The sequence below is a fragment of the Corvus kubaryi genome, unplaced genomic scaffold (genome assembly GCF_017639235.1).
Source record: "Corvus kubaryi isolate FWS band 111438036 unplaced genomic scaffold, C.kubaryi_AGA036_p1.0 37300, whole genome shotgun sequence".
Classification (NCBI taxonomy): Eukaryota; Metazoa; Chordata; class Aves; order Passeriformes; family Corvidae; genus Corvus; species Corvus kubaryi.
Genome location: NW_024581093.1, coordinates 7,476,894 through 7,489,487, shown reverse-complemented (window position 1 = coordinate 7,489,487; position 12,594 = coordinate 7,476,894). Strand labels below are relative to the sequence as shown.

Here is a 12,594-nt window from a genome sequence, read left to right as displayed (position 1 = left end):
GCGGGGCCGGGACCGGGCGGCCCCGCCGAGACAGCGCAGGGCCGGGCCGGGCCGGAGGGGCCGCGCTCCGGGCCCCGCGGTGCCGGGCTGGGGGGACACCGAGCGGACACCCGGGCAGCGGGAGCTGCCGCTGGCCCGGCGGGCGGCACAGCGCGGCGGGACCGGGGCTGGCGGCTGCTCCAGCGCTTTTCCCTTAGGGACAGCCCCCTCCCAGCGAGGCTGTGACGGGAATTGAGCAGCAGCGGCCTGACGCCTGCCAGAAGTCGGCAAAAAAGGCAATAACCATGATCACAAACGTGACTTACCGTCCGGGGCTGATTTTTTAAAGCACCCCACAGCGGTTTGACCGCGGAGCGGGGACTGGGATGGGGCAGCGCTCACTGGACGGGAAGATTCACCCGCTGGGTTAACGCTGCAGAGGCACAAGAACAAAGGGCATAAACAAAGCAGAGAGATACTCCTGAGCCATAGAATCACAGAATGGTTTGGGTTGGAAAGGACCTTTTCAAGGCCATCTAGTCCAACTCTTCTGTGGTGACCAGGGACATCTTCAACTAGATCAGGTCGCTCAGAGCCCTGTCCAACTTGGCCTTGAATATTTTCAGGGACGAGGCATCCACCACCTCTCTGTGCCAGTGCCTCACCACCCTCACTGTAAAAAATGTCTTCCTTATATGTAATCTAAATCTACTCTCTTTTAGTTTAAAACCATTACCCTTGTCCTGTGTAGAGTGTCCTGTTACAAGAGCTCTGGGCCCTGAGAACAACCAGGGGACCAGGAACTTGAGGAGAACATCTCTGGCTGCAATAGGGCTTCAGTCCATGGGAACGTGCCAGAGCCAGCACTGCTGGGTGCTCCGTGGAGCACCTCAATCGTTTCACATTTTGCCAGCTTGGTTGGTCAGTCAGAGGCACAAGGACTGAAACTCTGCTTCAGAGTATCTTTGGACTATAAAATGAGTGGACTCCAGTGGAAAATGAAAGCAAAGCTTTTTGAGCTGCTGTCTTTGGGATACCATGTCCTGCTGTGCTGTGCTTTACAGAGTAACAGTAAACCCCTCAAAGGTTACACTTGCTTTAGCGACATCAGCACTCCTCTAAGAAATAAGGGTAAATCCCTATCAGTGCTGTAGCACTCCCCTGGCATCAGGCCATTTCCCCTATGGTCTCTGAGCTTGCCTGTGTGATTTTGTAGGGTGCTGAAGATGGCAGGCAGCCCCACTCCTTGGATTGGCAGTGCTTATCTCTTTCTCCAATCGACGTGCAAGTCCATCGCTCTGCCGTCCCTCTACGAGAGCTCCCAGAAGAAGCCTTGTGTGTTCAAGGCCCTGAAGCTGGCATTAGCAGGTACCCATCCTCTCTGGTATCTTGGTGTGCAGTGCCATGCCTTTCTTTAATCTCACATTCCTGGGTAAGGAAAGTTCATGCTCACTCTGTTTAGGAAAGGCAATAAAGTGGAGCAAGCTCAGCAGAAGTTCACCAAGGAGAGGCTGAGGGAGTTGGACCTGTTGAGCCTGGAGAAGAGAAGGTTTCAGGGGACCTACCAACAGCCTTCTGATACCTGTGGGTAGGGAGAGATGGAGCCACCACTGTTCATAGTGGTGCTTGGGGAATGAGAGGCAATAGGCACAAATTTAAATGAGGGGTAGACACCAGATATAAGGACAAATATTTTCCCCATGAAGACAGTCAGGCAGTTACCCAAAGGGACTGTGTATTCTCCGTCCTCGAGGGCTTTCAAAATGGGACTGGATAAAGCCCTAAGCAACTGGTTCTGACCTCTGAGCTGACCCTGCTTTGCATGGGAGGTTGGGCTAGACACTGCCTGGGCTTTCGTCCAACTTGAACTATCCTATGAATTATCCAACTTTATTAATGTTTGTTTAAATCCATTTATATAAGAGGGGAAAAGATTGCAATTGCTATGAAAGAAGATTTAATTGCTGTCTTTATACCACCATAGAAACATGATTTCTGCTTTGAGAAGGTGGTTTTAAAATCAAGTGATAGCCAGTATGAATTAATTTCTGACATAAACAGACTCACATTAGCTTGAGGTGTATGTAACCCTATTTACATCAAAAAAGGACTTGAGATGCAAATAGCCATAAAACTGTGTTTCTCTATCCACCCTTGCACCAAGCACACTGCAGGATAATAGTGATTTGAAGAGTTTATCACACTTACCTAGAAAGACTCGTGGTGTTTTTTACCCGTCACATGGCTGAGACTGTATTGTTTAATTGGGCTTGTCTAACTGTTCTGCAGTTTCTTCTGGAAATCATGCCAAGTCAGTTTATCCAATACAGGCCTGCTCATCTTGCAGCTCCATCCAAATATGGGAAACAGGAAGCAGGCAGCCTAACACAATTTTCCCATTAGGCTTGCTTTATGGCTGCTTTGTGGCACTGGAATGTGAATCTGCTCACACATTTAAAGGAAAGCTCACAAAACTGAGATCCTACCATGCTTATTCAGACCTGAAAAGGACATGAAATATGAAGCTGTCTGAGGTTTCATGCAGAAATTCCTGAAAAGTCCTGTCTTTTGAGGCAGCTTTACAACTGTAGTGTACACTATTCATAAAGGTTTCCATGTCTCTGCAGCTTTCCCTCCCCAGCCCTCTTGCCCTATTATGGAAATTTTGTTTAATAAGCACTCATAAAAAGCAAAGCATGAAGGAAGTGATGAAAAGACATTCCTGGTCATCCACAGTGAATTAAAATGTCTTTTCTAGGTGCCTAAACCCATGTGTCAGTTACACATCTGGTCCAAACTAGACCAGATGCAAACAGGACTTAGTAAATATGTAGAGCCACTGTTAGATGCTGTACTTTTAAATGCCAGATCACTTGTCCTGCTTAATGTGGAGCACACAAGTCTGCCTTGCCTTGGGACAATGGATTGTCCTCCGTGCCATGACATGTGGTTTAGAAATACCTGATGTAGTGCCAGTGTGAGCTGGTGCCTCCACACAGCCTTGTGCAATGACAGCCCGTGAGGTTCAGTCAGGTCTGGAAGCAGTACAGCAGCCTCCCGTGGGCCTCTGCTGCAAAAAAAGAGAAAAACACATCTTTTGAACTGTCATCATCAGCATATAAAATCCTGTGGAGACAAGGATAGTGAGCACAGATAATAAAAATTAAATTTTGCTGGGAGAAGGAAGAATGAAGTCCTGGGAATTTCTGTTTCCACATCCCTCGTGCTCCTACACTAATGTTAGAGGGTACATCCCTGGCTTCTCCTGGCTTAGGTTTTACCATGAATTAATTCTCTGTGCAAAATAACAAGTCAAGGCCCAGCCTCAAGCAGCTTAATCCCTGTGGGTGGATCCGTCATTTGCTGTTTGTGAGATGTGTTAAAGGCTCAGAGAGACAAAAGCTACCTCTAGGCATGGGCTAGAGAGGAAACACTGGGTCTCTTTCCAGGACCTTCATCACTGCATAAAACTCCAGTCACAAGGACTGAAGGCTGACTGAGCACTGAGCTGAACTGAGCTATCATCTATAAACTGTGGGGTATGCTCAGGAACCACAGTCACGGGACCCCAGGGTCCTTGGCCACACCGGGGAACACAAAACAACCAATGGGAAATGAGACTGACCAGGGGCAGGGAAACCCCCTGTCTCACCCCCAGGGCCCATCTCCCAGGGCTCCATGGCAGGGGAGGGACCCCAACAATAAACTTTGCTGTGCTACCAGTTTGTCATAACCATCTCTGCCCTGGAAATGGAACTTCAAATCTAAAACTTGCCCTAATAAGCAGTGTTGATATAATTACCTGGGATGTAGTTCCATGCATCTTCAGCTGGACGCCATACTTCATGGAGATCAGTGGTGGCAGGGCAGCGTAAACTTAATCCTTCCCTCTTGGTTTTACATACAGGTTTTCCATCCCAGAGGACTTATCACAAAGAGAATTCAAAAGCTACTCCATTGTAGGCTTGTTGTGGATGGGCGTGGGTCTGGGTGGGCTGGCTCATGCCTGGATTGTGACTGTGCTCGCTTCTCCCTGCCAGACTCCACAGGCAGCGTGAATGGTGTGGACATGCTCAAAGTGCACTGCAGCCACCCACACCTGATAGTCCAGCTCAGGTTCTGCAAGCAGGAGAACTGCCGCCGCTTCCTGCGGAGTTACCGGGAAGGAGCACTCCAGAAGTCCCTCCAGAGTCACCTCCAGCTCTCCTTGGCCACGACCACGGTGCCTCTCGAAGTGGAGCTGAAGGCTGGCAGTGAGCACCTTGACAGGATGCTGAAGGATGAGGATCATTGCCTGGAATGCATCTACAGAGAAAAGGTGAGTGGGAGAGGGAGGGAGGCTGGGCAGCAATGAGGAGGGGTGGCACAGGGCTTGCAAAGGTGGGTGCAAATCTTGTTCTGATGCAGCATGTTGGATTAACAAACTTCTCTGTCTTTCAGCTCTTAACTAATGCAGAGAAATAGCTCTGCCCTTTCTGAGAAAAGAGCTGTGCACTTTTCTGGAAGGGCAATAGAGTTACCTAAAGCAGCCTACAAAGGTCCTGCTAACTGACTTCTGTGTATAACTGCTAGCATGGCTGTTATCCCCACTAAGACAAGGAGTTCTGCATGGCACCTGAGGGCACAAGTGTGCCTCAATACAGCTGTGGGGCAGGCAGAGAGGACAGTCCTGGGTGGAACCATCACTGCTCTGCACCTCCCTCCCCTGCCTCACACAGCACCTCCTCCCAGAGTGGCAAAGGTAACGGCAGCTGGAAATGAGCAATGGGAGTGTAAACACTGCACATCACACCAGCAACTTGTGTCAGAGTGGGGACACACAGCATCTGCTGCCAGCAGGAGTAGGCTGCCCTTCTGAAGGCAAAGTCTCTCTCTTTCCTCTAACATCTGGCTCACTGCACATTTTGTCACTGGCACTCTAATCCTGTTTGCAAGAACAGTGAGATCTTGTCATCTCACTACAAGGCACTTGACATGATTAACCTCACTGACGTGTTCCCCTCCTCTTTTTTTTTTTTCCATCTGGAACTTTAGCTCTAGTTCCTCTAAATGGTCCTGAGAAACAGGCACTCACTCTGTACTCAGGAACATGAGTCACAAGAGCATGTTTTGCCAGGTTGCTATTCCGTAAGTGCAGAGAATGAGACTCAAACCTTTCATCCCCAAACCAAACAACATGTGATATCACATACTCTGTGAACTGTGGCTTGCTGCTCCCTCCATGTGCTGAACTAGCTGACTGGACAAAAGAAAGGGGCTTATTCTCAGTTCCCCAAAAGTGACTCAGTCTGACCCCTGCCTAACAGTGCAACAGGCAGAAAGATGGCACTGGGGCACAGCCGTCATCTGCTGAGAGCAGTGCAGGGTACCTGCTGTAAGTGAGCTAAACCAGAGTTTAGCTCTGACTGAGGCACAGCACTGCCAGGTTTGACTCTTCCCATGTGCTTTGCCTTCTTTACTCCTTTTCTCATTACCTGCTTTTTGGACGTCAGACTAATTTTCTCTTGGCTAGTGAAAAAAACTGGCTTGGTGAGGACCCAGGAACAACAAACCTTAGGGAGCAGAGGAGCAGAGAGAGAGAGAACGTGGGTAACAGGAGCTGCCTGCTTGGGTGGCCATGAGCTGTTCAGGTCACCCTGTTCTGTGAGTCTGACCCTCCTATGGAATTGGGAGAAGCCTTGCTGCCTGCAGGGCACCCTAATTCTTGCTGAGGGCTGCTGGAAATGAACATGGGCTAGTAGCAGTTTTGTGCAACTTGTAAGCACTCGCTGCTACAGTTGAGAAACCCAGGAGGGAGAGATTGTCTATTTCATATCACATTACAGATTCAAATCCACACATTTACAGCCAGAGCTCCAACAGACCATCTCATTTGGCTGGTTGACAGCTCATGCTATATCTCATTGCTCGTCTCTTGACACCAGCATCTACAGCTCTGCAAGGTGGTGGCCCTGGCAGGAGTCACTGATGCTGTTTGTGTTACAGCCTGACCGCCTGCCGGATGAGGAGATCACGGAGCTGGAGGAATGCCTCAAGAGCCTGATGCTTCACCAGAGCACCAACAACAATGTGGCTGGAAAAGACTGCTCATCTCTGCCTTATTCTCCTCAAGGCAGCTCCCTTCCCCCACAAGTCACCTTCATCTTTCAGGGACAACAGTTTGGTGAGTAGCTAGAACTGATCAACAGAGCCCTTGGTCTGCCTCACAGCCCATGAGGGAGAATTATCATGACTACCTATTGGGGTCTACCTCAGATAAACCAAGGATTTCCCAGCATCCCATAAGGAAGGAATTGCAGTAGTGCAAAGATACTGCCGTGGTTCTTCAGATCAGGCCTCAACCTGTTTTCTTTTCTGGAGTGGCACAGAACCAGATGTTTCAGAGTCTGTGTTCCTTCCAGGTTCCTCACATTTTAAAATTAATACTGGAAGGAAGAATATAGAGTATTTTTCTCCTCTTCCATGTCACTTAGTTGAGGTGAGTTAATAGTGTAGATTGGATCAGACTGGGGAAGTTACTGTGGGCACCCTCAGCCCTACTTTCAGACAGGACTGATTTGTCCAGGCTCCCTCAGTTCACCAGCTGGCTTTGGGGTCTGTCTCTACAGAGAGCTTTCAGACAGTCTCACGTAGCAATATCAGCTTGAGATTAGCTAGATAATTTCTGAGCTTGCTTAAGCTGTGTACAGTCTTCAGTGCTGAACAGCTGAGGAGAGAGCTCCTGTCAGCATTTCAGTATGTTGAAGATGCCTAGATAGGAAACGGGACTTTGTCAGAAAGGCCTTACCAAGTTGCCTTTGAAAGGCTAAAACAAATGAAGAGGGTGTCCATCAGAAAAAAAAAAAAAAAAGCTCTGGCAAACCACAGGACAGTTCTGAGGGAGAAAAAAAGAAAACAGGCCTTCCCAAGCTTGCAGGGTAGGGGCAAGCCCAGATGCTTTGTTGTTGTGGCAGGATTTCTGTAAGGGAACAGGGGAGCTCAGACTCCCTGCTCCACAGAATATTGACCAAACCTTGAACTGGCCCAAGCTGCATCACATCAGCCATGAAAATTCTATGTCTTACCTGGCCTTTGCCCCTTTCAGACAACAGAACAATCACACCAGATGACCACCAGAAGTTTGCCAAGTCCGTGTCCAAGAAGTGGAAGCAAGTGGGTCGCTCTCTGCAGAAATCCTGCCGGGCCCTGCGTGACCCTGTCATCGACAACCTGGCCCTGGAGTATGACCGAGAGGGACTCTATGAACAAGCCTATCAGATGCTCCTCAGGTTCATCCAGTCCGAGGGCAAGAAGGCCACAATAGCGCGGCTGATCGCAGCCCTGGAAGAAAACGGTCTCATCAGCTTGGCAGAGGAGCTCCTGGGCCTCTATTCCAATGAGGACTGCTCCTAGAGCCCAAAGGACAGTGCCATTGCTAAGGGCTTTCCTGCTTTAGCTACTGTATGGAACTGCTGCCAGTGTCTGGGATTGTAAAGTCCTGAATATCACCACAGGTTTCTATCTAGGTGGGAATGCTCAGGGGAGAGGTTCTGTGTTGGCAGAAGCCAGCTTGGACCTCCGACTTTCCTTATTTCATCGTGTTTCCAGAAATAGAGCACTACCTTCCTGTGAACTGGTGAGAGGCTTTCACCCTGACTTCCTTCAGGACTGAGGGAAGGGAAGGTAACTTCCTTCAGGACTGTGACAGGGAAGCAGCCAGACAGAAAGCCCTAGGGAAGAATGAGGGAGAGGAGAAAAGCAGGCAAGGTTTCTCATAGAATTTCTCTGGGAAGCAGACAGTGCCAGTGCTTCTCAGGCTGTGTCCAGGGCCATCACCTGGAGAGCTGCAATGTGTTTTTATACTGAAAACATTTTTGCCCTCAGCCATGACATTAAGTAAAGACAAAAGGAAAAGTAAGGAAAAGTCAATTTTACATTATTTTCTTCTTTGTTTGAAGAACGAAGAACTTCTATGGCAAGAGTATCTGTTCCACCCTGCTCTATTGTAGCTCCTTCCCACCTCTCACCACCCGAAGGTTTTCCTTCTACCAGGGACAGCCATAATCTTCCACAGGGTAAAAGATTGCTGCTGTCGAACAAGTGGCAGGCACTGAACAATCAATATGGACAAACTCAAATTCAGACAATGATTGTCAACTTTTTCTCATCTGTGGTAGACAGTAATATGTTAATTAGTTATTGCCTGCCAGCCTGAGGGAGCCTGCAGCTATGAAAAGCAAAACACAGTGCTGGAAGGAAAACACTCTCCTCATCAGCAAGTTACCTGTGGAGCATGGATTGGAACTGCTGCCCTCAGGTGCATTGCAGCATCAAATGCCATCCTGAGCCCACAGAGCTGAGCAATCACCTGACCCAGCTGGCTGCTTGTGCCTTCACTCACTTCCCAACCACCCACCCTCAGCCTGCTGGGCCCCTGGAGGGGACAACTCACACTGCTGTGTCCCACAGGTGGCAGGATCTACAGAGAGCCTTTCCCTGGAGCTGCTGTCACCGTGTGACAATCGAGCATCAGCTGCCACCGTGCCTGGATTTACCTGCACTGATTTTTAGGGTGAAAATGGTTTAAGAGACAAATCTCCCAAACCCCAAGGTTGACTCCTGCTTTCAGTTCCAGTGGGAGAAGCTGAGTGTCCCCTGGTATGGCTGATGCAGACTGCAACAGAGCAGCTGCACCTTTGCTGTAACAATGCACAGAGCAACAAGTGTCTGACATGACATGGGTCCCATGAAGCACAACAACAGCTCCATTACCTTTGACATATTCCCAGTGTTTTCCTGGTAGGTTTTTACGAACCTCTTTCCATTAATTCTATCCTTTTTTGCCCTTCCCATTTGTGGGAATAGCCAGTGGGCCATGGAAATGATTTCAGATGCAGAGGGTGGCTCTGGCCACACACACCAAGTTTGTGTGCACATGCAAATACCGGGCTGCTGGCAGTCATGGTAGGAACAACTTTGAGCCAGGGCCAGATGGCCTTTTAAACCACAACTCACATCCTACTCCTTCCTGGAGTCAAAGCTGTAATTCAGTAAGGAGGAACACAACCCTGGATTCAGGTGTGGGCTCAAATCTGAGCTCCTGGGGCTGGAAATGTTCCCTTCTTCTGCTGGAACACCTGCTGTGAGCATCAGTCATTGGAGACCTGGATGGGCAGGATTTAGATGGCCAGCTTTGACCCAGCTGGGATCCATGTGCCTCAGATGAGCTGAGTACCACATCCTTAGTGTAAGCCAGAGGAACATGACTCATTTCATGGAGATTTTGAATCCCCTAGGTTACATACAGAGCCAGGAAAGGAAAGGAAGGGGGTTAAAGATGAGGAGAAGGTTTTCAGGGTGTGAGTGAATCTGCTTCCATCTTCCCCTTAGCTCCCAAGGAAGCAGGACTTCATGCAGGCCCCGTCTCTGCAAAGACTGTGGCTCCATCACCTTTTATTAAGCCATTTGATATCAGTGCCATTGCAGTCTCATCTCCTCCATTCCTGCTCCACATCCTACCCTCTCCCTTCCAGTAGTACCAGTGCTCTTCCCAAAATGAAGCAATTACCTCTCTGACTGTTTTGCTTTTAGGACTGGCACAGTGGTGCTGATCTTAGCTAATTTAGGTTGCTGTGGAACCATACCTCAAAGCATTTAGCTTTCCTGATAGATCCCAGCTGGGGAACTCTGCTTGGCAGAAACCCACCTGACAAATCATATTTTAAAAAATTAAAAAATCAGAAACTTGAAAATTACTTTAAGAGCAAGAGAGTTTGCTCTATATTTTGCAGAAAATATTTTTTTAAGAAAACAAGGTCATATGCATAGCCTGCTGTCTCATTTGTAATGAATATTTCTAAGCCCTCAGACCAGCTATTCATGTGCACAACTTGCACATACAGTTATAAGGCAGCCACTGCGTAGTGAGAATTACTAGTTTTTGTAGCAGCTGTTAATGCTCAAAATGAGAAAGTCTTATTATTCAGCATCTACTTCAAGTCCAGAAAACTTTTTTGCTGCTATTACTCTTTTACAGAGGATTAACCATGAATGCTTTCTTCTGAATGCAAGCGTTGTGCATTTTCTTTCTGACAGCAATTGGCATGTGTATTTCTTCTTACTCACATATTCCCTGTCAGAAGTGCCATTAAGTGCTGGAGCCCCTGGCAACCTTTCTGGAATATCATAATCTTTAACAGCATTCACAGGTGCCTTCATTGCAGAGGCTTGAAGGAAAAGGGTTTTTCAGTGATATTCCATGGTGAAATTGTCTTGAGCCCATGGCATGGTTTAGGACATAGCAGTGGCTGTTTCATACCTCCTTTTCCATGACCAGACATCATCATGGTGGGAGATAAGCCATGGGCAGTGCTGCTGCTGGAGAATTTGGCCTTATCCCAGTAACTGCTCTTCTCAATATACTGAGATATATATCTGTGAAAAAAATATTTTCAGGTGTGGTGGTGGTGTTTCAGAATCAAACACAATATTTAAAGCAAATAAAGGTGCTAATCAGTTGCATATAAAATCTAAAATAGAAAAAATATAAAACAAACAGAAATCAGGCCAGATTGTGCTTACAGGAAGAGATCCAAGAGGGCACTTTTTTTGTGGTACAGATTGCTTTTGTAGCTCTAACCATGTTTCAGATTTGAAGGAGTCTCCTTCAGTCTGCCAGAAGGAATAAAAGATCCATCCAAAGGAGAATTCAAATGATTTGTTTTGGCATAGCTGAGCTACAGTGTTCAAACAGATGATAACAAAGAGGAGAGTGAAGTTAAAATGCTCACCAGCTACACTTTGACATGAGGCATCTGACAGAAGTAAACCTGACAGGATACCCTGACACAAAACTGTCTCAAAGGAAAATATCTGTTAGTTTTGCCATTCATTTCAAAGCCAGGTTCAGCATTGAGGAGTTGTCCTGCTGCCTGGGTCATTGTCTCCCTTCCCAAAGGAACCACACCCTGCCAGCTGCCCACAGACTCCGAAACCAGAAGTGAGCATGGACAGAATGAGGAGCCTCAAATTCACTTAAATTGCTGACTTTATCTGAAAATTCTGGTGTAGCCATGAACCTCTGGTATTGTACTCCTTAAACCACAGAGATACGAATGGGAGTCAAGAGGGTTTCTTGAGTCTAACCCACATATTGGAGTGTATGCATGACACTGGTGCTTTACACTGGACAGGGGTCTGGCCATGTGCCTTTTGTATGGAGATGGACTCAAACAGTGAAGCAATTAAAGGCCTAGAGTCCATTTCTTTTTTCTTCTTCTCTGGATTGAATTTTAAACCCACTGAAGGGATCTGGCTGTACATCTCTAATAGGAACCTGTATGAGATGTGTGGTTAATGTGTCTTAGTTTTCAGTGGAAAAATCCCTTGCTAACCTTCTAATTCCAAATTCCCATGATATTCAGCATCAGATCTGGATCAGCCACCTATAGCTATGGACTGCAATGCCAGGCATACCTGGGGCTAGGACATTCAGCCTCCAAGGAATTGTCTTTTATAGAAAAAGCACTTTGGTATATATTTTTTTCCCCATTCTTTTTTATAAATAAACATATACTTTTGATGAAAACTGCCTCAGAGACTTTCATTGAACACTTAACTGCAGTAGTAAGAACAGGGGTCACTGAAGTTCTGGCCACATTGATGATCACCAGCTCCAGAGCTGGATGCATAACAAAGTCACACATTTCTACTGACATGCCAAGCTTGGTGCCCCACCTGCAAGAGAACAGCTCTGATTACAAAACCAAGCCAAGCCTCCGTGTTTGTTCAGTTTTCAGTTAGTGCTTTGACGAGCCTTTTTCAGCCAGCATGGCCAAAACAGGAGGTTTGTCCCACCCCTGGCACCTGGAGGAGTTCACTGTGTTTCTTTCAGTGCTGTTGGATATCTGGGACTCCTCTGAGGCCACAGCACCACTGTAATCCCAAGTGCCTTGCTACCAGTGAGCTCTCCCACAAGGCTGCCCCATAGGTAGAAGCCAAGGAGCTGAGACATAAAATCTCCAGCAGCTTTGCACAAGAAGCCCCTGGCTGACCCAGCAGCTGAATCCGGGGACATTCCTTTTGCCATGAACTTGAGCAGAGATGTATTTTACCCTGAATCTCATAAATCTCAAACACTGTTTGAAAATCCTAAGATCAGCCCTTCTTTATCTACAACAAAGCTGTATTCCCAACTGCATGGCCTGCAGGAACACAGTGAGGGGAGCAGGGCTCTGCCCTACAGCAGCTGCAAGGATACACCACCCTGAGCTCAACAGGGCTGACCTACTGAGGAGGGTCAGTGAGATCACTGACCCAATGTTGTAAAACAGAGTGACAACCCAGGATGGACCACGGGCACCTTTGCTGGCAGTGAGAATAAACCAGCCATGGATCAGTGCCCAGGGAACAAGGTCCAGGGAGACAACCACCAAGTAGAAGCATCCACCTCCAAGCTCCCTGGGTAACTGTCCAAGCCACAGCAGCTACAAAGGCACCGCACATCAATGAAAGCCTCTGTTTTCACTCTCACCCCTCGGGAGCAAGCAAAAAGGGTGGCAGGTCCCAAAACCTGGGTGAGGGATCATGGTGGAAATAACTGCTGTGAGTTCCTGGTGGTTTCAGGGAGCAGTCCCC

At 47.8% G+C, this 12,594-nt stretch overlaps 2 protein-coding genes across 4 annotated transcripts in view; one reads left to right on the top strand and one right to left on the bottom strand.

Annotated features, from left to right (window-relative positions):
* HSF4 (heat shock transcription factor 4) overlaps positions 1–4,023 on the bottom strand; it is a 33,172-nt gene extending 29,149 nt beyond the window's left edge. The window contains exons 1-2 of one of the 3 annotated variants that reach the window (XM_042027418.1): positions 3,782–4,023; positions 2,941–3,049 (exon numbers count right to left, since the gene is read on the bottom strand). In XM_042027418.1, the coding sequence (XP_041883352.1) occupies positions 2,941–3,049; positions 3,782–3,798 (126 nt within the window). In that variant the 5' untranslated portion in view covers positions 3,799–4,023. Of the gene's footprint in view, positions 1–305; positions 446–2,940; positions 3,050–3,781 lie in introns of those variants that run through there. The other 2 variants (XM_042027419.1, XM_042027420.1) reach the window with 2 other exon arrangements.
* On the top strand, positions 885–11,545 carry TRADD (TNFRSF1A associated via death domain). Its single transcript, XM_042027431.1, has 4 exons — positions 885–1,347; positions 4,020–4,297; positions 5,965–6,142; positions 7,064–11,545. The coding sequence occupies exons 1-4, from the start codon at positions 1,206–1,208 to the stop codon at positions 7,369–7,371; spliced, it is 906 nt and encodes a 301-aa protein (XP_041883365.1). The 5' UTR covers positions 885–1,205; the 3' UTR covers positions 7,372–11,545.
* The last annotated feature ends 1,049 nt before the right edge of the window (positions 11,546–12,594 follow it).

Excerpts from the sequence above, each read along its gene's own strand:
- TRADD (XM_042027431.1), top strand. The coding sequence starts at position 1,206 with ATGGCAGGCAGCCCCACTCCTTGGATTGGCAGTGCTTATCTCTTTCTC. Across the intron at positions 1,348-4,019 it reads CCTGAAGCTGGCATTAGCAG|ACTCCACAGGCAGCGTGAAT; the intron begins GTACCCATCCTC and ends TCTCCCTGCCAG. Across the intron at positions 4,298-5,964 it reads AATGCATCTACAGAGAAAAG|CCTGACCGCCTGCCGGATGA; the intron begins GTGAGTGGGAGA and ends TTTGTGTTACAG.